This window comes from Gigantopelta aegis, chromosome 6 (assembly GCF_016097555.1).
Source record: "Gigantopelta aegis isolate Gae_Host chromosome 6, Gae_host_genome, whole genome shotgun sequence".
NCBI lineage: Eukaryota > Metazoa > Mollusca > Gastropoda > Neomphalida > Peltospiridae > Gigantopelta > Gigantopelta aegis.
The window spans coordinates 31,909,974-31,937,449 of NC_054704.1; the positions used below are offsets into that span (position 1 = coordinate 31,909,974).

At 35.8% G+C, this 27,476-nt stretch overlaps 1 protein-coding gene across 1 annotated transcript; it reads left to right on the top strand.

The window, feature by feature from the left end:
• Positions 1–41: 41 nt before the first annotated feature.
• Positions 42–27,437, top strand: LOC121375676 (zinc finger protein 367-like). Its single transcript, XM_041503249.1, has 4 exons — positions 42–420; positions 11,533–11,652; positions 20,463–20,604; positions 21,224–27,437. Exons 1-4 carry the CDS (start codon positions 147–149, stop codon positions 21,453–21,455), a joined length of 768 nt encoding a protein of 255 aa, XP_041359183.1. The 5' UTR covers positions 42–146; the 3' UTR covers positions 21,456–27,437.
• Positions 27,438–27,476: the final 39 nt, after the last annotated feature.

Consider the following 27,476-nt stretch of genomic DNA (forward strand, 5'->3'; position numbering starts at 1 on the left):
TATTCCTATGGCCAACATCAAAGGCTAATTGATATCTATTTTTAGTAACATTTGCAGGTATGAACTTGAAGCATAGTTTTATTTACAACAGGGTTAAAATACATTCTTACAGGTGATGTTATACATAAGAGAACACCAGACGCACCATGCATCCTTTAACGTGGACTGAGGAAATTCGTTCTTATCAGTTTCCCGCAGATTTAACATCCAGTTTTAGTGATGATGGGGACGATTCCGAGGGAGGGTCCAGCCAAGACCACAATGGCAAAGATCTGTCAAAACGGGGTAGGCCCAGGGCAGATGCCATTTCCTCGTTAGTGCAAGAAGGATCATCGTCGGGTAACGCAATACGGTGTCAAATATGCAGCAGAGTATTTCCACGAGAAAAATCACTCCAGGCTCATTTGCGAACACATACAGGCAAGTATATTATACAGCTACATTTTAATGGTTAAAACATCAAACTGGCTTTTTCATAATCTAGCTGGAATTTAACAGATGTACATGATACTTAATGTTTTTTTGTTTATTATTGTATCAAGAATATTGCACCAATATTTAATTTATTACCATATATCTGTGTGTTATTAGTATATATGTTTAATAATGTTAACACTTGCAGTATATTCTGGTTTATTAATCTGATCGACAGTATTTGTAACGTGTACCTACAGTTAATATCTGTATGGCTATTTAACTGAAGAAATTCGGATAAAACGTAATGCCATATTTTGGGTACATTTTATTGTAACATAAATATATTTATAATGTTCTGTTAATATGCACATGTGTATTATGTTGTTAACAATAATGCATGGAGAGTGTTTGATTGTACAAAATCCATAATGAGTGGTTTAAATGGCCATTTTCTGGCATATTTCCAGACTGGTGGTAGTCCCCAGATTCGGTATTCTAGCTATATTGATTACGGCACTTAATCGATACTGTTGTATACATTCAGCGACCTGAAACAGTTACTACTGTAGTTCTCTATAATTTATTGCGCGTTCGTCCGTTTTATTAATTAATTTTAATAATTGTTTTAGTGGCCTGTTGTTTTTGCTTGTTTCAATTTTTAATTTTAAAAAGAAAATAATATAAATTCGATATTATGTTATTGTAGTTTAATGAGGGTGTTTACGGGTTTTTGTTGTTGATTTTAATCTGTACTACCTATTATTGCAGGCCCGTAGGAACGATATCTGAAGGGGGTACGACCTCTAGTGTGTGTGTGTGTGTGGGGGGTGGGTGGGTGGCAGTCTCGAGTGACGGAACTGCACATTTTTATTTTTATGAGGACACACAACGTTAATTTTCATCCTCAAGCCAGGGTTACAGCCACACACACACACACACAAGTTCCTACGTGCCTGAACTGTGTATGATGCGTTCACATCTTCATATATAAACAATTAACATTAGGATGTGTTATCTTAAGACATGATCACACGAGGTTTAATGTGTTGCAGGATCGGTTATTTTCTGTTCTCCGAGCCATTGTTCTCGATGTTTCTGAGCCTTTGTTCTAGATATTAGAAGTCGTGGCATGTGCTGGCCTGTGTCATAATTTTGTCTTTCTTTTTAACAATGTGTTTGCACTTAACCATGTAAGTAGCCTATTTTAACTACTACATGTATGTTTGATATCCAACAGTTATTTTGACACTTGTTACTTATATAAACATTTTTAAGGTTCAAGTATGCCTGTTTGGGGTTTCTTGGAATTATCTGCCCAAGACATATAAATTCCATTGACATTTAGTGTTAGAATACTAATGCTAATAATATATATGTATGTATGTGTGTATGTATGTATGTATGTATTGATGTATGAATATCTATATATTGTACGTTTGTCGAGGTTGACTGTTACATACATAGATATTAACGCACTGGTGCAGGGGATAATTAAATCCTTTCTGGCCTCACAAATTGTTCCATGCCGTTGCTGGGACTCGAACGCGTGGCACCGAATCGCCCGCAAATTGCAAGACTAACCACGATGCGCTCTGAGCTATTGAGGCATCCATGTATGTTTATGTATGTATGTATTTATGTATATATAACTTTATTTACTTTTTTGGCCACCTTTCGGCGACATCAGAAAAACATAATAATTTTTATATATTATAAAAAAAAAAAATGTACAGTATAATGTCTTTAAAATTGTTTTAAATACACGTATATATTGCACGCACGCATACACACACACATCCGCGTATGTTATGTCATGTTTACTTCGACAGCCTGTTCAAACATGCGTATATATACATGTAAATATATGAACCCAGTGTCACGAATGTGTTCCAACATATTTGTATACAGACCTACCTATATTGCTAAGGACACGCCCCCTTTAGCAACCACCAACAAATTAGGGTGCATACGATTGCCTTCATTTGAATAATTCATTCATAGGTCGTTACTAACTGTTGTGTTGTATACCTTTAACCGTTAAAGGGAATCAGGACTTGACTGGACTCGCTCTCTGGGTCCCAAGCAACAGCTATAGATTGTTATAAAGCGGGCTGACAATAGGCGTCTCGAATCAAAACGCAGCCCATTTACAGCTTTTATAATAATTGTTTGCGATACACTTTGAATTAAAAAAAAACGGTTTGGCTTTGTGTTATATAGCCTTGTTCAGTGACGGATTCAGGGGTAGGGTTATCTTGAAGTGTGCACGTCCTGTCGTGGGCTGTAAATGCCTCAAAATCCAATGCGAATTTTAATCACACATACACAATATATCCGATAATGTAAAACATATGTATACTTCAGCGAGTAACATACCCCCCCCCCCCCCCGCATTTCCCGAAACACACACGCACACACACAACTCACAGTGAATCTACTCAAGTTTTTAAGAACACCGATACGTTTACAGGCAAAGAGTTGCTGGAATATGTGGATATTTGGTTCGTTTACATAGTTTATTAAGATATTTGTGTCTTTCTACAGTCAATTGTGTATATAATGAAGAAGGAAGGAAATGTTTTAGTTAACGACGCACTCAAAACATTTTATTTACGGTTATATGGCGTCAGACATATGGTTATGGACTACAGATATTGAGAGAGGAAACCTGCTGTCGGTACTTCATGGGCTACAGTGGCGGATCCAAAAAATCCTTCTTTTTTTTCTTTTTCTTTTTTCTTTTTTTTTGGGGGGCGGGGGGCAGTGTCATGAGGTGGAATGCCAAGGGAACTTTGGGAGAGGTTTGGAGGTGGATCGCAAAATTTATTTTAATATATAATAAAATTATAACTCTGGGCTACTCTTTTTTCTTAGCAGCAAGGTATCTTTTATATGCACCATCCCACAGACAGGATAGTACATACCACGGCCTTTGTTACACCAGTTGTGGAGCACTGGCTGGGACGAGAAATAGCCCAATGGGTCCACAGACGGGGATCGATCCTAGACCGACCGCGCATCAAGCGAACGTTTTACCACTGGGCTACGTCCTGCCCCACATATGAATAAATAACGAAATTCATCTTCCAACAACATTAAGTATTACAATATGTGCAATTTTTATTTTCACATACAACATTTGTACACCATCCTCTTTTAAATGGTAAAAGTAATTAGAAATATGAAATTAAAACAAAAAATGGTATACATCGTTTTATCCAGGATAGTAAAGTATCATTTTAAATCCAACGTTTCTTTTAATATTCTATAGGTTATGCCTTTAGATGTAAAAATGTCACTTTTGAATTTCCAGTCTCGTTCAGTTAACTACTTCTTTTAACTAATTCACTGATTTAAATGTTTGCTGGTCCCAAATATTATTCAGGTTGATAAAATATATCTCTGATATTTGTAATCCATTCATAGTTTGTGGCAGATTAAAAAAAAAAGATATAATAATTGGTAAAATTATACTGATGGCTTTAAACTTTTATTTGTCAACAGTTAACAACGCAATTCGTAAATATATTAATAAAGATAATTGTGTTCTTCCAAACGCACCATACAAAACACACACACACACACACACACGCACGCACGCGCACGCACACACACTATATATATATATATATATATATATATATATATATATATATATATATATATATATACACTTTTCTTCACAGGTGCTATATATCGTAGGAATTGGATATGAATATTTTGTTACAATATAATTTTCATGACAGAATTCACAGCCGTAAAGTAGTATACGAACTAATTGTATCGAGCAATTTTAATCGATGTTCAATTGACAAAGTTCGATAAATTTCTTTAAGATGTAAACCATAGCTTTTCTGGCTAGTTGTGCTAATTTTTTCTTGCATAAATGATATTTGTTACTTTTATCAAAACAAATTCTTAAATATGTATATATTCATTTATATATTTACTAATTCTTACAATAAGAATCTAAAATATTTTGAAGTCCATTTTTATTTCTTGTCGGTAGTACCGTATCGCTGCATACAACATATCAAACATAGTTAATCCATATTGATATTAGATGTCGAAGTCAAAAGCATTAATACTAATATCCTTACATTGTCGGAGTTGTAAAAAGTCTTCCAAGTCATTTAGATTTCCCTGTCTCACTCCTATATAACATATAAAAAATTCTGACAAATTGCTATCTTTAAATCATTTAAGTCTATCGCCATGTTCTTAATACTATACTGAAAGGCGTACATTTCGTAATGTGCATTTCACTGAATATTTTCTTAAGGAAATGTCATATTAAATATATTAAGCATGCGGACGAATGACATATAGGTAACAACTGTAAATGAAAGAGGATTTTGTTTAAATCAGATTGATTCACTTGTTTCCCTATGAAAGCACCCCCTCCCCCACCTGCCTTTTTTATGCTACGATATGTAATGATGAAAAAAAATGTTTTATTGCGGAAGAAAAAAACAACAAGCTTTTTTTTTTGGGGGGGGGGGGGGGGGGGGGGTTCAAACACATTTTAGTCAATTGTTTTCCCAATTTGAACACTGAATATCTTTTTTCAGGTCCATTGTTACTCGTATCTTATTTGTCCGAATGCTTAATATATAAATTATATGACATGTCTATAAGAATATATTAGTGAAATACCAATTGCGTTACTTATGCCTCTCAGTATACAAAACAGTGGCATAGCTACCCCCTCCCACGCACATTTATTGTGTGATTGTTAACACGGATAATAAGCTTAATTAATTAATACGTGTTTATGTAACCCAGATTAGCGAGTACATGTATATGGCTAAAGGGATATATCGAATGATGCGTACGACGATAAAAAAATTAAAGATTCATGATCATATAGACCATAGTTGCGGATGTTATATTTCGATATTTTTATTTCTAACCCCACCCACTTGTTTAAAATGCCCCCCAGGGTGATATTCGCCACGGGCATTTAATGTTATCTGCCCATATTGATATTATGAATGAAACAATTAATGAATTAATGAATGTTTAACGACACCCCAGCACCAACATAGAGATCGGCTTTATGTTTTAGGTAACATTAGAGATTACTACAGCCATTGACCATAACAGGCTTGATCACTTGTTTTAACAATAATCCTGCTCTACATTATTCAATGTAATGAAAGCGTCGTTAGCCAGCAGCGTTTTCTTGGCCAATGCAGGGTCCGTGGGGGACAGTAGGAGGGGGTGTATTTTCAACCATCATTCGATGGCGAGTGCCCTCCCCCCACCAGACAGATTAGGGCCCTTTTGGGCTTTCAAATGTCCACTCCCAGGAAATCACACTGACTGCTAGTTGTTTCCAACACAACTTCAAAAAGCAGATTTAAAAGAAACTTAAACGTGTCTTTTTGTTTCCATCTATAATGCGTTCGCTGTCGGTTTCATTGGTGTTTATTTCATTAGCCGGCGTGGAATTGGTCATTACTGTGAAGCAGCCAACAATCACGAAGTATATTTTTTGCACAATTATGTTCCTTTCAACGGAGGTGTAGGGAAATATGTATAAGCTACTCCTACCGATAAATGGCAATGGATCTTTTTCATGCACTTCCCGATATAGTGAAGTGTTAATTACTAGTCAGGAGCCGTTAAAATATTACGTTATGCTATTTTGGTCAAAATTAGACACACACACACACACACACACACACACACACACACACCCTCCCCCCTGTAACGCTAAACCATACACACCCAAAATAATACGTAACGCTTTTGCCATGTGGGAAAACGACTTCAGAGACGCATTTCAAATCTGTTTATAGTCCTTGTATACATACTGCATGCATACGCCTAGCTATAACTGCCTACGTTAAACATTGTGGCCGTAACAGAGCGTTTATGAAAAACACAAAATAAAATAAAATATTTTAGCAACACATTTTTTCTAAAGTGCGTTACGTAACACTGTTAAATACACCCACCCACCCCATGTAACGCTACATGACGTTTGGATATACACGCACCCACTCCGCCGAGCGTCACGTAATATTTGAATGGCCCCTCACTTTGATGATACGGACACGTGGACTTCTTTCTGTGATCATTGTTTAAAAAATACTGCTGCCGTTTGCGTCGCAAGATCAACCCTCCTCGGTGGATCCATTCAAATGATTGGGGGGTTTTCTCGTTCCAACCAGTGCACCATAACTGGTCAAAGGCCGTGTTATGTGCTTTTCTGTCTGTGGGAAAGTGCATATTAAAGATCCCGTGCTGCTAATGAACAATGTAGTGGGTTTCCTCTGATGACAACGAGTCATAATTACCAAATGTTTGACATCCAATATTCGATGATTAATTAATCAATGTGCTTTAGTGGTGTCGTTAAGCAAAGCAAACTTTAACTTTTTAACTCATCCTTACAAAGAATAAGGGAAGGAATATTTGTTTTACGACGCCACAGATCATTTTAAAACTACAGCTGCATGGTGTCTAACGTATGATTACTTCGACACTTGGTCGAGAGAAAGAGGAAACCCGCTACTCCTAAGCCCTTTACAATAGACAGGACATTACACATCATGGCTTTTTTGGTGTACTAGTCGTGGAGCACTGGTTAAGACTAGAAAAAATCGAGTCCATGAAGCACGAATGATCCCTCAACCCCTCATGAATGTGACGCACAATATTTAATTTTTTTAATGGACCGTTTATATTTTACACCCCTACCACTCTTGTTTAGGGACCATTTACATTTACACCCCCCCCCCTTGTTTAGGGACCGTTTAGATTTTACACCCCTTTCACTCTTGTTTAGGGACCGTTTACATTTACCCCCCCCCCCCCTTGTTTAGATTTTACACCCCTTCCCACACACGTACATGTTTCGTTAGTTTTTTAATCATTTACGTTTTTATGTTTACAGCTGGCTCACCCCCACCAGCGTACGGGATGTACGCAGTGAAAACGTTGATAAAATTAATGTGAACGGCGGGGGGAGGGGGGTATGTTTTTCAAGCGAGATCACTGTCGATAAGTCACGATTGCGTGAGACAAATTTGAAAACAATCCATGACTTGGCTAATGTTACGTTAATTTAGTTAGTTTTGTTTTGTTTTTTTTCTTTCTTTTTTTCTTTCTTTATTATATTCATACCTAATAAAACGTGGGGGAGGCGGGCGGAGGGGATTCGGTGGTTGAAATCCTAGCCAACTCTATTCAAAGCAAAGTTAAGTACTCATATAAATATAGTTCGACAGTTCGCAGTAAAAGAATCTTACTATGTAGGCCTAATGATAAAACGGCCTCAAATAACAGGATCCCCAAGATATTGTCAAAACACCTGTGGTAATTTGGCGACTTTTTAGATACTGGTGTTCATTTCGTGCGACCAAAGCCTAATATTTTATTACACATCTGTATCAGAGACGATGTTGCCAGTCGTGACTACAGCCTAAATTTTTATCAGTTATGCATGCGCTGTTTACATATAAAATTACACACACAAGTATTAGCACAACGAGAACAGTGATATAAATGAATACAAACGTATTAGCTTATTTGTATTTTGAATAACAATGGGGTAAATGTTATAGCCCATCTGTGTTGTAACCTACATGTTACCAGGCTCGTAATGTTTGGTAACCTGTGTAGATTATGTATTATGGCAGTATGTTTATTTTGATGCGCACTACCAACTTCACCACCACCTAAACGGGAACTATGTTACGGAAGAAGCTTTCTCTGTTTTTCCCCCCAACGCCTCACACATAGCATTTTAATTACGGTTATATGGCGTCGGACATGTGATTAAAGAAAACACGGACAAGACGCTGCCGCCACGCAATGGGCTACTCTTTCCTACAAACAGCTATGGATCTTTTATATGCAGCATCCCACAGATAACACTGGCGTAGGAATCGCAGGGGGGAGGCAAGAGGGTATGTGTCCCCCACATCGTAGCAGCAGCGATGGTATATATATATATACTAAAACGCAAAAGAAACGCAGGTCCTGAAAATGCGAAAGAATTGCACTTTGTAAAGCAGTATCTTTGGTGGAATTGAACCTCAACTGTGTTAAAGGACATGGCACACACCCACACCGCAGTCCCACCTGCGTGTCAATTTCATTACCTGTGTGACGTCACGAATTCTCAAAAAACACGTTGTTTGCACGTGCTGGATCATCCGTATCATGAATCCAGTGCAAACACACTCATTGAAATGCTTATAAAGCCTACACACCTGGATTTAATCGCATAAATTCAATTTGAGTAGTGACAGACAACAGAATCACATTTTAAAAATGCCGCGACTGACGCAACTCCAGCGAGGGATGGCCATCGGGATGTTGCAAGCCGGACAGACCCGTACTGCTGTAGCCAGACAATTGGGATGTCATGTTTTCGACAATCGCACGCCTTTCTCAACGTCACCAAATCACTGGATCTGTGAACGATCGACCACGCACCGGCCGCCCGAGGGTGACAACCGCAGCCCTAGACCGGTACATCCGGGTGACCCACCTTAGGAATCGGATGCTGCCAGCAGCTAACACCGCTCACCAGGTGCGTGGTCCACGTGGTCCAGTGTCCGCCGATACAGTCCGACGCCGTCTGAGGGCAGCAGGACTCCGTAACCGCCGTCCTTATGTGGGACCAATATTGACCCCTCGGCACCGCCAACAACGTCAACAGTGGGGCGCAACAACATCAAAGATGGCGACGTGGCCAGTGGCAACAAGTTCTGTTTACTGATGAGAGCCGTTACAAATCTTTCCAACGCTGATGGCCGAATCCGAGTATGGCGACGTCGACATGAACGTTACTCCGACTGCTGCGTTCTGCAGGCCGACGATGGGGCGGGGGTAGTGTGATGGTGTGGGGTGGGTTCTCATTCAACCACAGAACACAACTTCATGTGTTCAGACAACGCGTTAATGCCGCCGTGTACCAAAATGACGTCTCAACAATCACGTCGTTCCCTTCTTTGCCGCTCACCCACGTGTGCGCTTGCTGCAGCAAGACAATGCCAGGCCGCACACTGCCAGGGCAACACAGGCGTTGCTGGCTCAGCACAACATCCCAACGTTGCCGTGGCCAGCCTTATCTCGGACATGGCGCCTATCGAACACGTCTGGGATGAAATCGGACGTCGCCTTCAGGCTCGCGGACAACCTCAGAATATGCAGGCGCTGGAGGCAGCATTGGTCCATGAATGGAACTCACTCCCTCAGGCATTCTTTCAACGGCTTGTCAACTCAATGAGGAGACGTTGCACTGCCTATTTGAATGCCCAGGGTGGTCACACGCGATACTGACTTTGACAATGCTACAGGTCGTCTCTTTCACATGTTTTAACATGGACCCCCACCCTACTTTATGACATGAAACAATAGCAAAAAGGAATTCAATCAAAAATTTCCAACACCAATGTGTGCCGATTGGTGTAGCTCCAAAATAAATGTTGAAATCTTCATTTCGTTTTGTTTTTTTTAATATTTTTATATCCAATTTAATGAGAACCTGCGTTTTTCTTTTGCGTTTTAGTATATATATATATATATATATATATATATATATATATATATATATATATATATTATTTACATGTATTTATATTTATATATATATGTGTGTGTGTGTATGTGTGTTTTGGCACCTTCATACGCCGGTGGACAGGATAAAACATACCAGGGTCTTTGTTACACCTGGCTGGAATGATAAATAGATCAATGGGCCCACCGACGGGGATCGATCATAGACCGATCACGCATCAGGCAAGCGTTTTACTACTGAGCAACGTCCCGCCCCCAAATGGGAACTACGTCAATTATTGCGTGGTTATAGTCTCAGCCCCCCCCCCCCCCCCCCACACACACACACTTTTATCACGGTTCTGTGTCTGAATGAATGAATGAATGAATGTTTAACGACACCCCAGCACGAAAAATACATCGGCTATTGGGTGTCAAACTATGGTAATGCAAATAAATAAAGTGATGATCAACATCAATATAAAAATTCAAGACAAACAAAAACAGTGTAAAGAACTGTGCAAAAACACAAATATCACAGAATTTTACGGATACTGAATTTTACTCAAAACTTCAATTTTGTGCTGTATTGGCCATTCTCAAAGAGAATGTTAGGTTCTGTGTCTGATGCGATTGTGAAAAATATCGCAACTTAATCATAATTGGGGTTGGGTGGGGTTTTTTTATGCCACTAAATTATGTAATACACCATTATTAAATTAATTTATCAAAACGGACAAGTACAAACAAATATTTACACATCAAACAGGGAATTTTCAGTGCCATTTGCTTTTACGAAGGGGCCTGGATCTACATCTTCTAAAAATAACTAGGAGCTGGAGGGGGTGGAGTGCAATTTAGGAATCGAAGCCATACTATAGTCCGTTTGGCATGTATCGCTATATTGAATAACATTAAAATTGATACCAAATATATTGTTATATTTTATACCTATGCAAAGTCGAAAAACCTTTTAAAAAAAACACACAAATGTTTGAAAATAATTTTTAAAAACCCAACAAAACAAATTACCATCATATTGTGATGCGGTGAAGACAAAATGCTGGAACTGCCAAGATATGCATGTTCACTTGAATAACAAAGACATGCTTTATTTAACGACGCAATCAATACATTTTTATTTACAGTTATATGGTGTCAGACATATGGTTAAGGACCACACAGATCTTGAGAGAGGAAACCCGCTGTCTCCACTTCATGGGCTACTTTTTCCGATTAGCAGCAAGGGATCTTTTATATGCACCATCCCACAGACAGGGTAGTACATACCACGGCCTTTGATATAGCAGTCGTGGTACACTGGCTGGAACGAGAAATAGCCCAATGGGCTATAGACATAGGACATATATGCCATTCAATACTGATGGACTAATGGTCATGATAAAGAAAGCATACTATTATTTGTAAAATATCTGCCTTTCGCAGATAGGCGATGATATCAACTTTATGTATCATACTTAAAAATTAATTGTAAGACATCTGTTAAGCAGCAAAGAAAAAACATTTAATTCCACACGGTAAAACTATTTTCAGTCAAGATACATAACAGATTTCATTTTCTTTTCTTTTTCTGTACAGGTGAGAGGCCATACCCATGTGACTTCCCAGGATGTGGAAAGGCTTTCTGTCAAAGTGGACAGCTGAAAACACATCAGAGGTTACATACCGGAGAGAAGCCATTTGCTTGTTCTGTTTCAGGTATAACACATTATCTGCTAGAGTGTAGTTATTGGTTCAGTCGTGACAGAGCATCTGCTAGAGTGTAGCTATTGTTTCAGTCGTGACAGAGTATCTGCTAGAGTGTAGTTATTGATTCAGGTATAACACAGCATCTGCTAGAATGCAACTATTGGTTCAGGTATAACACAGCATCTGCTAGAGAGCAGCTGTTGGTTCAGGTATAACACAACATCTGTTAGAGTGTAGTTATTGGTTCAGTCATAACAGAGCATCTGCTAGAGTGTAGTTATTGGTTCAGGTATAACACAGTAACTGCTAGAGTGTAGTTATTGGTTTAGGTATAACAGAGCATCTGCTAGAGTGTAGTTATAGACCGTGGGCCCACTATAACCCCCCCTGCCCCCCCCCCCCATGGGATTTTTCAAGATGAGTATATTTTTGAAGCCTATCCATAGACATATTCAAATCAGCTTGTTTGCAGGCAATCTGTTGGTGGGTGTGCCTGTAGGGCACATTTGAGTGTAGGCACCCTATTTATTTTTTAACAGGGCAAATTTCTGATCAAGGTGAATGTTCCACATAATTTTCAAAAATATTCGAAAATAATTCTGGACTATATCACTGCTTTTACTTTAAAGCTGGGTTACTGGTGAATGTATTACACCAAAAAATTATAAAATTTTGGCATCTGACTAAGTATAGTGAGTCAATGAATTTGAAATGTCCTGAGTATTACAAACATAGTATATGAAAAAACTGCATGACAATGTTGAAGTTAAGACCAAATTATGAATGCTATTCATGCTAAATTACATGTTCATAACAACAAACCACAAAGCAATGCAATATATGTTGTATGGATATAGTACCGGGGGTATACTCATCAGCAAAAGTTACACAGTTCCCGATATACGTAATTCTCTATGTACATGTGTATATATACATACCGTACCTAAAACATTGTGATCCTTTTATTATTGAATTGTATTTAATATCTGAGGGCAGCATTACTTAAATATGGTGCAGTACATGCTGTCTAAACCATTTACATGGACATTTTGCATATTTTTATATTACACACAAGTTTTAAAACATAAAAAGTGAATTTACATACCATTCTAGGCAAGTCTGCATTACATATACAATTTATCTATCTGACAACAGTTCATCTTACAATAGCTAGGGTTTTTTTTGTTGCTTTTTGTAATATTTTAGAATTGCAGTTCTATTTATATTATGCTTAACTTATGTTTTGGTGTATATAATTGATATCTACATAGAATATTGTCATCAGGCAAATATCTAGCACTATAAAAATCTAACTTTCATTCCCAGTTCTCAATCATTTTATGTGACCCAAATATGATATATGTGAAGTTTACAATTTTCTATTTCTACATCCTTTCTTTTATTCTATAAAGTAGATGTTAATAACAATTACAAAACAATATAATATGAGGTATGAATAATTATATACTTCTCAAAATAAGTTACTAGTAAGCAGTGTATTAATTTCTATGTATACACATACTTAGGATTGCCTGAAGCTTTTATTATTAAAAAAAAAAAATTGACCTGGCTTTTTTCTATAACATATTGAGGCTTCATTATTCAAATGTGGTTCAGTATATGGAGTTTATATACAATGTTCAGAAATATATGAAGATGTCCCTCAATTCTTAGTACCAGCCAATTATAAGTACCTTTCCTCGGCATGTGTGTTAAAACATTTACAATTCATCTATCTCACAGAAGCTTGTACTATTTTTAAAAACATATTTGTATTTAAATTGTGCTTAATTTCTGCTTAGGTTTATATAACTGACATCAGATATAGTCATCAGGCATATCTAGCACTTGACTTTCTTTCCTATTTCAGTCTTATCATCTGACTCAAAGATAATGTCTATTATGTTCACAATATTTGTAATTTTTTATTTTTCCTCTGGGCCTTTGCTCTTGTTCCTCCCTCAATATGTCAACAGCTCTTGCATTATCAGATCACAAACCATCCAATTCAGCTTCAGTATTTCTTTGGACATTTCTCATCCATTTCTATGTGGTTGAGGAATACCATGGGCTTTGTGATATGACTAATATGAGACCATGGCAATTTGCTCTCTTCCTATTTGCTCTATTGGTACAGCATATTTTCAGGGAATATCTACTGGATGGAAGGTTTGCAACTAATCCACAGTAGCATAATAACAGCATTCGTGGTTTGGCACTAAATTTCTCATGTGAAAGGGGTTCTTTCAAGCCACATTTGATCAAGGAATCCCTACAAAGGTCTTAAGAGACTGGAAGACCTTTGAAATGAAAAAAAAGAAAACTCTGCCCTCAGCTTCTTGGGAAGAGGGTTCTATTTGTGAGACAAAGTACATGTTTCAAACGCAAACTATGTTTGGGGGTGTTGTAAAGTACACAAGAAGATGCAGAAACAAAGATTATACTTCAATGTCTGTACATTGCTGCCAGTTCACCATCCCAGATACGAAACTTTTTATACACTCAACTTGGCAACAAGAGGCATCTTATAGATGTGCACAGCATCATTAAGGATGCAAGGAAGACACCAACTAGCAATTCCAGCTGTGCTTGCCATTACTGGCTATGAACAGTGCTTTTATGCAGAATGGAAAACTGGAAGTTTTGAATATTCTCAAGCAATACCAAGACTTCCTTGAAATGTTGTGAGCTTATGAAGTTCAGCAAAAATTGATGTTCATATATTTAAGAAGCAGATAATTTCATATACCTTCTCTATGGGAGTGCAGGTGCGAATAACATACAAAAAGATCATGACTTGAGAAATATCTCGAAATGTTTGTTGTCAAACCAAGGATGATAATATTGAACTACAGTAGAGTGTAAATCAGCCTTCTCCACTCTACATGTATGTATTCACTGAGAATGCTCTGACAATGCACATAAAGAGAACACATTGCCAAGTTGTCATTTGGTATCAGCCATGCCAGGCAGTCCAAGCTATTCCTCAAACAAATTGTCATATGGCTGAGACATTTTAGAAGGAACACTAGAGATGAAATAGTGATATTATATACTACTCAAAAGAATTTAATGGTCAAAAATGTATAACCAAATAAGTTTCAGAGTGAATAGATTGATGATGTAAACTACACCAAATTTTTTATTTATTGTTCCATATTTACAAAAAAACACAAATAAACGTCACTGTATACAAGAAAGTCACATGACATGCTGTCAAAGTTGAAGGTTGTCAAACATGGATTTTACACATTAGAACATTCGTTTAATAGTGTGTGAATCCACCCCTGGCGCGAATACACTCGACATATCGGTGCCTCATGTTGTTGATCAGACGTCTGAAGAACTCTTGGGGAATGGCCTGCCACTCTGCCATAAGAAGTTGACCCAGATCATGAAAGTTGGCCGGAGGGGCATGGTTATCCCGAACTCTCCTGCCTAATTCGTCCCAGGAGTGCTCTATTGGGGCCAAGTCAGGCGAATATGCTGGCCAATCCATCCTGGCGATACCTTGTTGTCTGAGAAAGTCCGTTACCACCCTGGCGCGGTGGGGTCTGGCATTGTCATCCTGCAGAACTGCCCTGCCGCCAATCTGCTGAAGGCCTGGGAGAACCAACGGCCGGATAATCTCATTCAGATAGCGGATTCCATTCAGATTGCCATCCACCACATAGAGGGGGGTCCTGTGGTGGATAGAGATGCCGCCCCACACCATGACGCTGCCACCACCGAACCGGTGACGTTGTCTAACGTTAACGTCAGCGAAGCGCTCCCCAGGACGTCTGTAGACACGAACCCGACCGTCGTTGAACTGGAGACTAAACCTGGACTCATTAGTGAACATTACTCGACCTCACTGAACACGTTGCCACCGCAGGTGAAGCGTGCACCAGTGACGTCTGGCCGTTCTGTGACGTGGTAGGAGTGGTGGTCGAACAGCCTGGCGACGGCAGCGTAGATTATTGGCTCTCAGACGATTGCGTATGGTTTGATCAGACACTCGAGTTCCAGTCGCAGTCCGCAGATTGTCACGTAATCGGCGTGCAGTGGTTGTGCGTTGACGTAGAGCCATATTGGTGATGTAGCGGTCCTCTCTATTTGTAGTGCTTCGGGGTCTTCCCGAACGTGGACGATTTCGAACAAAATTCGTTGCTTGGTACCGTTGCCATAGTCGGCCAACGACACTGACTGACACCAAGTCTCAGAGCAACATTTCTTTGCGTATTGCCATCCTGAAGCCAAGCAATAGCCCTTCCTCGATCTTCGATAGTCAGTTGAAGTCGTACCATTGTCGAATTTGGAGTGTGCACCGTACACGAACGCAAGCTCCAATTATACGGAAATTCAGCATTGGGAACATGGAATACACGTGCAAAGCGTGCAAATGAAGCGCTTTGTGAAAAAACAAGTTATGGGCACTTAGCAGATCTTTAGCTTTCGCCCTAATTTACGTGCAAATGTAAACATGTTTTCGCCATTAGAACTAGTCGACAGTGTCAATGACAGTGGATTTTAATTCATTTATAGGTTGCTTAGACCCACTTTCGTCAAAATGGAACAATACCATGCGTGACATTATGGTCTAGCTAATATAATTGACATTCAGAAAATAATGTCGAAAATATCGTCTGACCCTTAAATTCTTTTGAGTAGTATACTATGAGCGCTGATGGACATACTGATGGAGGAACCAGAGCAGAGTCTGGAGAAGGAATACCAGAAATTGTGAACATGACAGATATATTTTAATTGCATGAACATACAAACGAATATGAAAGGAAGTTAAGACTTTCCTTAACAATATTTGATGTAGAAACTAATTAAATACACCTGAGCATAAGTTAAGCACAATGTAAATATAAAGGCAAATCTAAAAATATTACAAACACAGACTAGTATAAGATGAACTTTTGTGAGATAGATGACTTGTACATGTAATGCAAAAAAAAGTATGGTAGGTACACAAAACTGGTGCTTTAAATGTTTAACACTGGTGTTTAGTAAAGAGGGACATATTCATAATATTGATGCACATACATGTATACTCAACAAAATTAATTAAGGGCTAGTAAACTTTCTTATATTATAATATAATTCTTTGTTACTGTCATATTATTTTAGCATGTTTTGGTCATATATATGGCTTCTATACATTGTTTCAGTAAACTTTTACTGGTTATACACACAAAAAATACTTGGTATTTCACATACTTATGAAAAATATTCAAATGAGCATTAGGCAAGTATTTGTTACACATTTGTTCAGAATGTTTTTTGTTATTGTGTTCCCTCAAAATTGTTATTTAAGTCATTAAGTTTAAGAACATGCCACAATGCTGACAACTTTCAACGGAAGAAATTGTATTTTCCCCCATCTTTAAAGAACAATGCTAAAATATCTATTGGACTTTAATTAATTTTGTTGAGTATAGTATAGGCAGATATACTGAACCATATTTGAATAATGCTGCCTCAATATATTAAATACAGTGAAATTTTTAATAGTAAAAGGTTCAAGCAGCCCAAAATATGTGTAAATATAGAAAATAATGCATTTCAGGCATTGCTTAACTTTTACCGATGAGTATATCATTATTCATACCACATATTGCATTGTTATTTGGTTTGTTACTATCAACATCTAGTTTAGGATGAATATCATTAATTTTGGCCTTATATCTGTTAAAAATTTATATGGATGACAACTTTATCACTATATTTAATTTTTCAATATAGTGTTTTGGGGACACAAAATGTTCAAATGGCGATAATTTTTTAATCCACCAAATTTTTGCTGCAGACAAGCAGATATTAAATTCATATATAATGAGGTATCTAAAAATACTTGTCTCCAAAAATCCCTGGCGGGGGGGGGGGGGGGGGGGGGAGGGTTTCGGTATCTGGCCCATGGACTATTATTGGTTCAGGTATAACACAGTATCTGCTAGAGTGTAGTTATTGGTTCAGATAAACACAGGTGCTACTAGAGTGTAGTTATTGGTTCAGGTATTAACACAGCATCTGCTAGAGTGCAGCTATTGGTTCAGGTATAACACAACATCTGCTAGAATGTAGTTATTGGTTCAGTCGTGACAGAGCATCTGCTAGAGTGTAGTTATTGGTTCAGGTATAACACAGTAACTGCTAAAGTGTAGTTATTGGTTCAGTCGTGACAGAGCATCTGCTAGAGTGTAGTTATTGGTTCAGGTATAACAGCATCTGCTAGAGTGTAGTTATTGGTTCAGGTATAACAGCATCTGCTAGAGTGTAGTTATTGGTTCAGGTATAACACAGTAACTGCTAGAGTGTAGTTATTGGTTCAGTCATGACAGAGCATCTGCTAGTGTAGTTATTGGTTCAGTCATGACAGAGCATCTGCTAGAGTGTAGTTATTGGTTCAGGTATAACAGCATCTGCTAGAGTGTAGTTATTGTTTCAGATAAAACACAGGTGCTACTAGAGTGTAGTTATTGTTTCAGATATAACAGAGCATCTGCTAGAGTGTAGTTATTGGTTCAGTCATGACAGAGCATCTGCTAGTGTAGTTATTGGTTCAGTCGTGACAGTATCAGCTAGAGTGTAGTTTTTGGTTCAGGTATAACACAGCATCTGCTAGAGTGTAGCTATTGCTTCAGTTGTGACAGAGTATCTGCCAGAATGCAGCTATTGGTTCAGGTATAACACAGCATCTGCTAGAGTGTAGTTATTGGTTCAGGTATAACACAGCATCTGCTAGAGTGTAGTTATTGGTTCAGGTATAACACAGCATCTGCCAGAATGCAGCTATTGGTTCAGGTATAACACATCATCTGCTAGAGTGTAGGTATTGGTTCAGGTATAACACAGCATCTGCTAGAGTGTAGTTATTGGTTCAGGTATAACAGCATCTGCTAGAGTGTAGTTATTGGTTCAGGTATAACACAGTAACTGCTAGAGTGTAGGTATTGGTTCAGGTATAACACAGCATCTGCCAGAATGCAGCTATTGGTTCAGGTATAACACAGCATCTGCTAGAGTGTAGGTATTGGTTCAGGTATAACACAGCATCTGCTAGAGTGTAGTTATTGGTTCAGGTATAACAGCATCTGCTAGAGTGTAGTTATTGGTTCAGGTATAACACAGTAACTGCTAGAGTGTAGTTATTGGTTTAGGTATAACAGAGCATCTGCTAGAGGGTAGTTATTGGTTCAGGTATAACACAGTATCTGCTAGAGTGTAGTTATTGTTTCAGATATAGCAGAGCATCTGCTAGAATGTAGTTATTTGGTTCAGTCATGACAGAGCATCTGCTAGAGTGTAGTTATTGGTTCAGGTATAACAGCATCTGCTAGAGTGTAGTTATTGTTTCAGATAAAACACAGGTGCTACTAGAGTGTAGTTGTTTCAGATATAACAGAGCATCTGCTAGAGTGTAGTTATTGGTTCAGTCGTGACAGAACATCTGCTAGATTGTAGTTATTGTTTCAGGTATAACAGAATATATGCTAGAGTGTAGTTATTGGTTCAGGTATAACAGAGCATCTGCTAGAGTGCAGTTATTGGTTTAGGTATAACAGAGCATTTGTTAGAGTGTAGTTATTGTTTCAGGTATAACAGAACATCTGCTAGTGTAGTTATTGGTTCAATCATGACAGAGCAGCTGCTAGTGTAGTTATTGGTTCAGGTGTAACACAGCATCTGCTAGTGTATTTATCGGTTCAGTCGTGACAGAGCATCTGTTAGTGTATTTATTGGTTCAGTCATGACAGAGCATCTGCTAGAGGAGTGAATAGCTGTTGGTTCAGTCATAGCAGAGCATCTGCTAGAGTGTGACAGAGATAGTAGTTCATTTGTGACAAAGCATCTGCTAGAGTGTGACAGAGATCGTTCAGTTGTGACAAAGCATCTGCTAGAGTGTGACAGAGATCGTTCAGTCATAGCAGAGCATCTGCTAAAGTGTGACAGAGATCGTTCAGTTGTGACAAAGAATCTGCTAAAGTGTGACAGAGATAGTTCAGTTGTGACAAAGCATCTGCTATAGTGTGACAGAGATAGTTCTGTCGTTACAAAGCATCTGCAAGAGTGTGAAAGGTTACGGGTACAGTCATGGTAGAGCATCTGCCGTGACAGATCATCTTCAAACTATATTTGTTGAACTAGATTAGTAATAAGAACTGTAGTTTAGTCATAGATTTACGTTTACATGCAAAACTAGACTTACAGTGTTTTGTGAAATTGGGTCCAGAGCAGAATGTTGCATCATTATGTAGCATCCACTGAAAGTGTGATGTGTTAAAAACTGTTACACGTTCAGTTACACTCATTCAAATAGGATGTAGCTTGCACAGTGGTAGAGGTAAGACATACGTTGGATCCTTCTTACTAGACCACTGTTCAATATAGGTCAGTAGCTTCTGCCTGGGTAGTAAGGTCGATTTACTAATATATTAAAGGTAGTGGTATATGCTATCCTATTTGTGTCTTGTCCAAACATTTTGTTTGCTACATCCTCAAACAAAAATGTTTTTTTGTAAATGGTTTGATAGAAGCAGTAAATAAAAAAAAAAAAACAATTTTTATGTGCAATTTAAAAAACATTGGGTCAAAAATAAATAGCGTGTAGTAAATTCCACAGTATGAAAAAAGACATTCCCTGTGGGATGGATTATACTACTGACAAACCACTCTTATTTTAGCATTGTAATATTGTTTATCTCACTGTCATAATATTTATATACGTTACAATCAGATATGTGGCTATAACAATGTGGTAATAAAAATGTTATGAAATATGACCTTGACTTTTATCTTTGATATGTTTAAAAACATTTTTATTACAGGCTGCAAAAGCACCTTCACCCATGCCAACCGTCACTGCCCAAATCATCCTTATGCTACTCTGCAGCGAGTTCATACCGAGATCAGCCTTCTCCAACTGAGCCTTAAAACGGACAACAAGATGATCCAAGAATGGTTAACAAAGTATGTAACTGTGGTGAAATCATGGAGTGTTTAGGAGTGCAAAGCTCACAAACAATATGATTTGAATCAAGTTCTACCCTATCTAAGCACACTCATTTAATGTTAGGCTCAAAAACTAGTCCAGTGAGTACCTGAACACTTGGCCTTGTGAACAAATATCTTGTGTTAAGCAGCCACCTATGGGAATTTCATAGAAGACTGTTGCCTGCTTAATACAGATTACTTTGTCAGATTATTTGGGAGAATAGTTAAAACAGGTGGCTATTAAACTGATGTCAAGTTTTCATTTGTTGATTTACCAGAATACATAACATGGCTTTTTACGAGACAAATTCACTGTATTTCTACTGGTTATAACACTGTAAAGAAATTACTTTACATACAAAAGGTATGCCCCACTTCTTTTTTCAACAGTTCCTGCTTAAATGTAGTCATTGGTGTTGGTGTCATACACTAGCACATTTGACATCTAGTGCTAAATGTGCACTTTGCACTCCTTTTCTAAAATTACTGTATTCATCCCTGATTGTTCAAATGTGACCTAGTGATTTGCACGACTTTACATTTTAACTAGCAGTACCAAGATAACTTATTTAAAAATAACATTTTCTTTTTGAAGGTATGCTCAACAAAAACAGGAACGAACATCCACAAAATCGAAATCGAAGAACGTGAAAAGGAAATATGAAGAAACAGCATTGGTACAACGAGAGGAGCAGAAGTCCAACTCTGACCCTCTGAGCTCACCGGTACAACACGCAGAACAGCACGACAAGTGGATTTCAGCTCTGGCACTCATAGAACTGGCCAGGGGTCACAGATCATCACAGCTTGGAATTCTTAGCCACTAAATATAACAGAGACTCCAAGTTTACAACAAAAAAGCAATCATTTTGATATTGGCTGGTTGCTTCCTTCTAGAAAATTATGTGAGAGAATTCAAAAGAGAGGTCACAACTTCACAGTCTGTGAATATATTTTATATATTTATAAGCAATCCAGAAATTGTGTTTTTAACCATTATAATAATTTAACCTTGTTCTTTGAGATAGTGTTATTTTAAAAATGAGCTTACAAACAATTAACATAATAACATAATTGGGAATTTCAGCTGTGTTTATGGTGTGGGATAGTAGTGTTGAGAAAAGTTGCAAAAAGAAATCGGTACTTAGTTACCAGTATTAAAAAATAGGATTCAAAATCCCTGCTCTGATAAATAAAAATATACTTTTACTTCCATATCAGGAAAAAAACCCTAATTAAACCAGACATCGGAATAAGAAATATGTCTGGTAACCCATGTACAGGTTACCACAAAATACAGACCTAGAAAACTTATAGGTTACCACACATTTATATTTCAATTATTACTGTAAAATACCTTCAGAGACACACAAATACGTTGTTATTCATCCATCCCACTGTTCTCATTGTACTGACACTGTGTGTGTATCTAAATAACACTCAGTTGATCAAAATTTAGGTGGTGTAATTTTATTTTAATAAGATTCTATGAAGAACGAAGTACCAATCTCGACTACCTTGATATGTGGTAACCTGAACAACCGTTCTTGACTTATTTTGATTCCTGTGAAACCAATAAACAATGAATTTGTTCATGTAGTGTAACATAATTTCTGGATTGATCATTAATAAATACAATGTATTTATGTTTTTGTTTTTTCTGAAAATGAAATATTATTTATTCCAGAAGTGTTCATTATAATGCTTTGCAACTTTTTGTGCTCAGCATTTTTATGCTGCCGTCCATTCCATGAATTTGCGATAACATTATAACCCACAATTTTATATATATATATATATATATATATATGTGTGTGTGTGTTTGTGTGTGGATTATTTATTTATTTATTATTCAAATAAGTAAATTAAATTAAATATTGTAATTAGTAAATATTTATTAAGTAGCCAGTAACAATGTGTTTATAATGACATTAGCATACTCATGTTTTTTTCTTAGAATACAAAGAGTGAATAACAGCTTTTTAATATTGGTGAAAATAAATATTAACTTAAAGATAAAATGTTTCATGTTTTGGCCACATTTTAAATAACCGTAATTAAACTTATAAATAAAAAAATATGCAGGAATGTTTTTACACATGTCAAACATCACTAAAATATGAGGCAATTATTATTTTAACAAGTATAAGTCGATGATGCAGGTAACTTACATTTGTATCAAGGCCAACCGTACAAACTAAAATGTTTATTGTGATCCAACTCACCAATAAAAATTAGCCCAACTAATTTTTCAGCTCTAAATTTTATCTTTTATTATTTCATTAAATTTCGAAACAATAAATAAAAGAAAAAACTGACAGAAGACTAAAATGATTAGTATAGTTAGGAAAGATATTGTGTAAAATGTGTTTAAAATATGGAGGAATTGTAAGATGTGATTTTTGTTTTTGTTTATGATGGTGCATGAGAATGCTGATTCTCTTAAGTAGAATGACGATTCTCTTACGGTAAGTATATGTATTTTGTATTCAACTGTGTTATAATGCCGTCCACTATTATTATGCTTTACATTTATATTTGCCGTCCACAAAACGTTTATATGACTTAACAGTTTTATTTATATATTTATGAATAAATTATAACCATTTTAGACCCTCTTTTAGGGTCATTAAATCATTCCATCCATTATCAATACATGTATACATGAAGTAGATATGATATTAATAGCAGATAAAACAAATTCAACTTTATTGAAATCAATTTTAATGATTAGTATTGTAGTATTTAACTATGAAAAATAATAACTTACATTCCAGTCTGGTTATACTGGTTACATAAAATACATGAGCATAGAGTTTTGGACATAATTAGTTATTACGGTATATTGTATTAACATGGAAAAATACACTGTCACATTGTTTATTGAGTTTACTCAAATTTTTGTTTTTAAAAATAAATGTTTGTTTGTCTTTTTTTATTCTGTTATGATAGCATGTTATTAAATACTGCTATAATTATATGAACAATTGTTTTAGCTGTCGTAAATCATATAGAAATGTTCATACAGAGAAGTCATGGAAATCAAGAAAAACATAATGAGTAACTTTTGAATATAAAATACTTTTATTTATTTAATTATTCAGGTATAATATATATATCATACACTTGTGTATATGGATGTATAACACAATATATAGTGTGGAAAGTGTGTAACATGTCACATGAACGGAATACGATTCCTTACACTAACATACATGTAGAGTTCCCACATTTACAGTCTTCCACAAAGTGAAGTCGAAATTGGAAGATTTATCGTATTTTGTTATGCATATATTAAAGAAAAACACATTTTTAGATTTGCCTGTGTACATCTCAGTTTTACAGTTCTTAGGGCAGATTTAAGATATGACCTACAAAGGGGTGTGCTAGATTTGTACTGGCTCGTAATGGTGCATATTATTCAATGAAAGTTACATTTCTTAACATGGACAAAAGCTATTATCACAATTTACACACACACACACACACACACACACACCCCAAGGTATGATTAAATAAATAGTGTGGTGGGATCACTTTAATTCCACAGGGTAAATACTTGCTTAAACAAAAAAAAAAAAATTTCATAAGGATTTTTTTTTTCTCAATGGCCTGTCGCATCCATTAGGTACAGCCATGTAATAAAAACATTGGGTAGAAGTTTAGCACTTATTTATAAGGTCTCAAATCCCCCTGCCCATCAGTTCCCATTTGTGTTCAGTGTTGAGTTTTAATACAATGATGTAAAGAAGAGTTTTATAAAAGAGTTATACATTTTTTTTAAAAACCCACCCACTCTTCATGACCCTCTTTTCGCTGTATGGTGAAATATAACAGCTTTATTCAGAGTTGCATGTAACCCGATACTGTATGTTATAAACTAGGAAGCACACAAAAAACAAGCCACTTACTGGATCGGTTTACCAGTTGTTAAACGTCCAACACAGCATGTGCACGTATACACATTTTATCTGTAAGTTTTGTAAAACTGTTGTCAAAATTTGAAGTACATAAACATGAAATTGTGTTGCAGTCAAATCTGTTTTCATAACCAATTTTAATACTGAATTTTAAGTATGCCAGATTTTAGCTCTTAATTTTTTTAGCTCTTAATTAACTATTCAACTGATTCACTTCTAAAAAAATATTTTTACCAGTTATATACCTTTTAAGTGTACATAATGTTTTATGTTTAAAAATGTAGTAATGTTTTTAAGGGTATTCTAATCAACAAATAACAAATGTAAGTTATTATTCACAGTTTAATTATATTCTAGCTGTAAACTTGCTGCTTTTACATACGTTTAAATTAGAATATTGAGAAGTGTGCATTTCTGTTATCTTATTATTAATGTTTGCTCTAATCATTTTTAATAACGGTAATGACATATACATTCCAGCTGTACAGCTTTTTAAACCTTCCATGATCACGTTTTAATCATTCTGTGGGATTACTTAATTTTTTGTTTTATATATACATGTATAATTTTTTTAAAAACAATTATCCTGACATGGGGATTTTTTCTTTCTTTTTTCTATTCGTATATTTATTTTCACATTTAGCAAAATAATTTTATGTCACATTACTGCATATCTTTATTATTTTAATTTATTTTTTATTTATCTTTGTATAAGAATTTAATATATTTCATTTTATTTTGTAATATGACTAATTTTATATTGTGCCACTATTAGACATAGTATTTGACACAAAAGAAATGATTTAAATCAGACTACTGATAATATTTATAAAATAAAAAAATAGTTTTCGATGAAAACACCGTAAAATTCAATGTTCATAATCAAACGAAATGGTGGGAATACAAGCTAGTAATTTATAAAACAGAGAACGCTAACTTGGGAATAAGAATACTATTTGTGGAAAAGTAGGAACTGACCAATAGGATAACAATGACAATGATGAATGCTGAGATATAAAAAAAAGTATTAGTTGTTGAAACCAGTAGGGCCGTGTTTATTTATGTATTATATGCAAATACTTTCGCAAAAGAATTTATTCTAAATTTATCAGATCATAATATGTTGTGGATATTTTCACTAATATATATATATATATATATATATATATATATATATATATATATATATATATATATATATATTGTACAATACTCAGGGTTTAAGCTGGACAAAAGACATTGTTACACATGAATGTTGTTTGCACATATGTATACAAATTCAGTTCATTTTGGCCAGGAAAAAAAAGAAGTAAAAAACGAAAGACTCATTTACCATGTTAATTACTGGATTAGCCTTTTTAAAAATTATCAAATATATACACAAATAAGAGATAAAAAATTAAATTGAATTTTTAAAATCCAGAAACTATATACATGAATAAGAGATGAACAGTGAATTTGGATTAAAAGATCCCAGAAACTCTACAGTGACATGAATAAAAGCAGGATCAAGAGAAGTTTTTAGTAACGCTGAAATAAAAATCTCAATCAAAATCTGAATCTTTTTCATATTTGACCTTAGTGAACATGCTAATTCTTGAAGTAGCCTTTTGACAAATTTATTACTAACTACATTCACCAAATTTCACTTGATTTTGGATTGGACAAACTTCAGCTTAAACCCAAAGTATATCGCAAATTGTTTTTCTCAATATTTTGAATTTGTTGTCACTTTAGATTGCCGTCCATGTTAGTTTTCTTTTCTGTAGCAATTTGTGTTCATATTACCGTCCATTGCTTCACAAATGTGTTGCAAACAATGAAGTGTTCAATTTGTATTACAGTGCTAACAATACAACACAGCCAAGCAGAAATGGGACAGCTTATAAGTCTGAAGGATGAACCTTAAGTCTGAAAACTATTGGTCCCCAATCATTCATTTATCAGCATTTTGTGATACCATAATTTGAAGCACATTTCACTAATCATTGTATATGTATTAGTATTCAGTCATTTACAAAAAAAATAAAAAAAACCTTCATTCTTATTGACTTGTAAATTTACTGTACCTTGTCAACGTCATATATGCCTGTTCAATGGACCTGTCTTGGACAGAACAGTTTTCTGATGGTATTATTCTATGTGGCAAAAGTGAGTTTCTGCTCATCCTCAGACAATTCAAAACATAAAAGCCTCATCAAATCACACAGCTTGTTCCAGACAAAACAAAAATCATCTATAATTTCTGAAGAGATATGTTGAGACTTATTTATTCATATTGTTATATAAATGTCACCAAAATGTGTTCAAATATTTATTGCGTCAGTTGACTGGTGTTCATCTCACATTTAAATAGCCATTAATCTGTACCATTTTCATGGAAACGGATCTATAACATACTTTGTTGAAAAATCCATTTTGCTTTTTTCGCATTGAAAATGGTGCTTAGATTCCATATTTTAAATACCATTTTGCTTTATTTGTTGGAAAGTAACTGAAGCTTATGAAAATTGTATGTACTGCATCCATTATTTCAAAATTCATTGAAAAGATATTTTTTAAAAGATGACTTCTCATCTTAAATGGCTGGAATAATTATTTTTAAAATCTAAATATTCAATGAACCATGCTTCAAGGATATATAAAAAATATATAACTAATTATTTAAAAATGGTCTCATTTATACATATACAAACATAAATTTACAGACTATCGGCCATAATTGGCAAAGATATTTTCTGTTTGGCATTTATGCACAGATTTGACTAAAATGTTTTTTTTAGCTTTGTACATAAATTTCATTTAAAATTTCTTTATATATATATATTCTGGGTTTCTGCCAGAGGGTAAAATGGGTATGGCGCCATACCCAAATTTTTATTTTTTTAAGTTAACATTTTGACAAAATTAATGACTCTTTATCATTAC

Bases quoted from the DNA above. Each gene is read 5' to 3' on its own strand.
- LOC121375676 (XM_041503249.1), top strand. From the start codon at position 147: ATGCATCCTTTAACGTGGACTGAGGAAATTCGTTCTTATCAGTTTCCC. The intron at 421-11,532 runs GCAAGTATATTA...TTTTCTGTACAG, and splicing joins TCATTTGCGAACACATACAG to GTGAGAGGCCATACCCATGT. The intron at 11,653-20,462 runs GTATAACACATT...TTTTTATTACAG, and splicing joins ATTTGCTTGTTCTGTTTCAG to GCTGCAAAAGCACCTTCACC.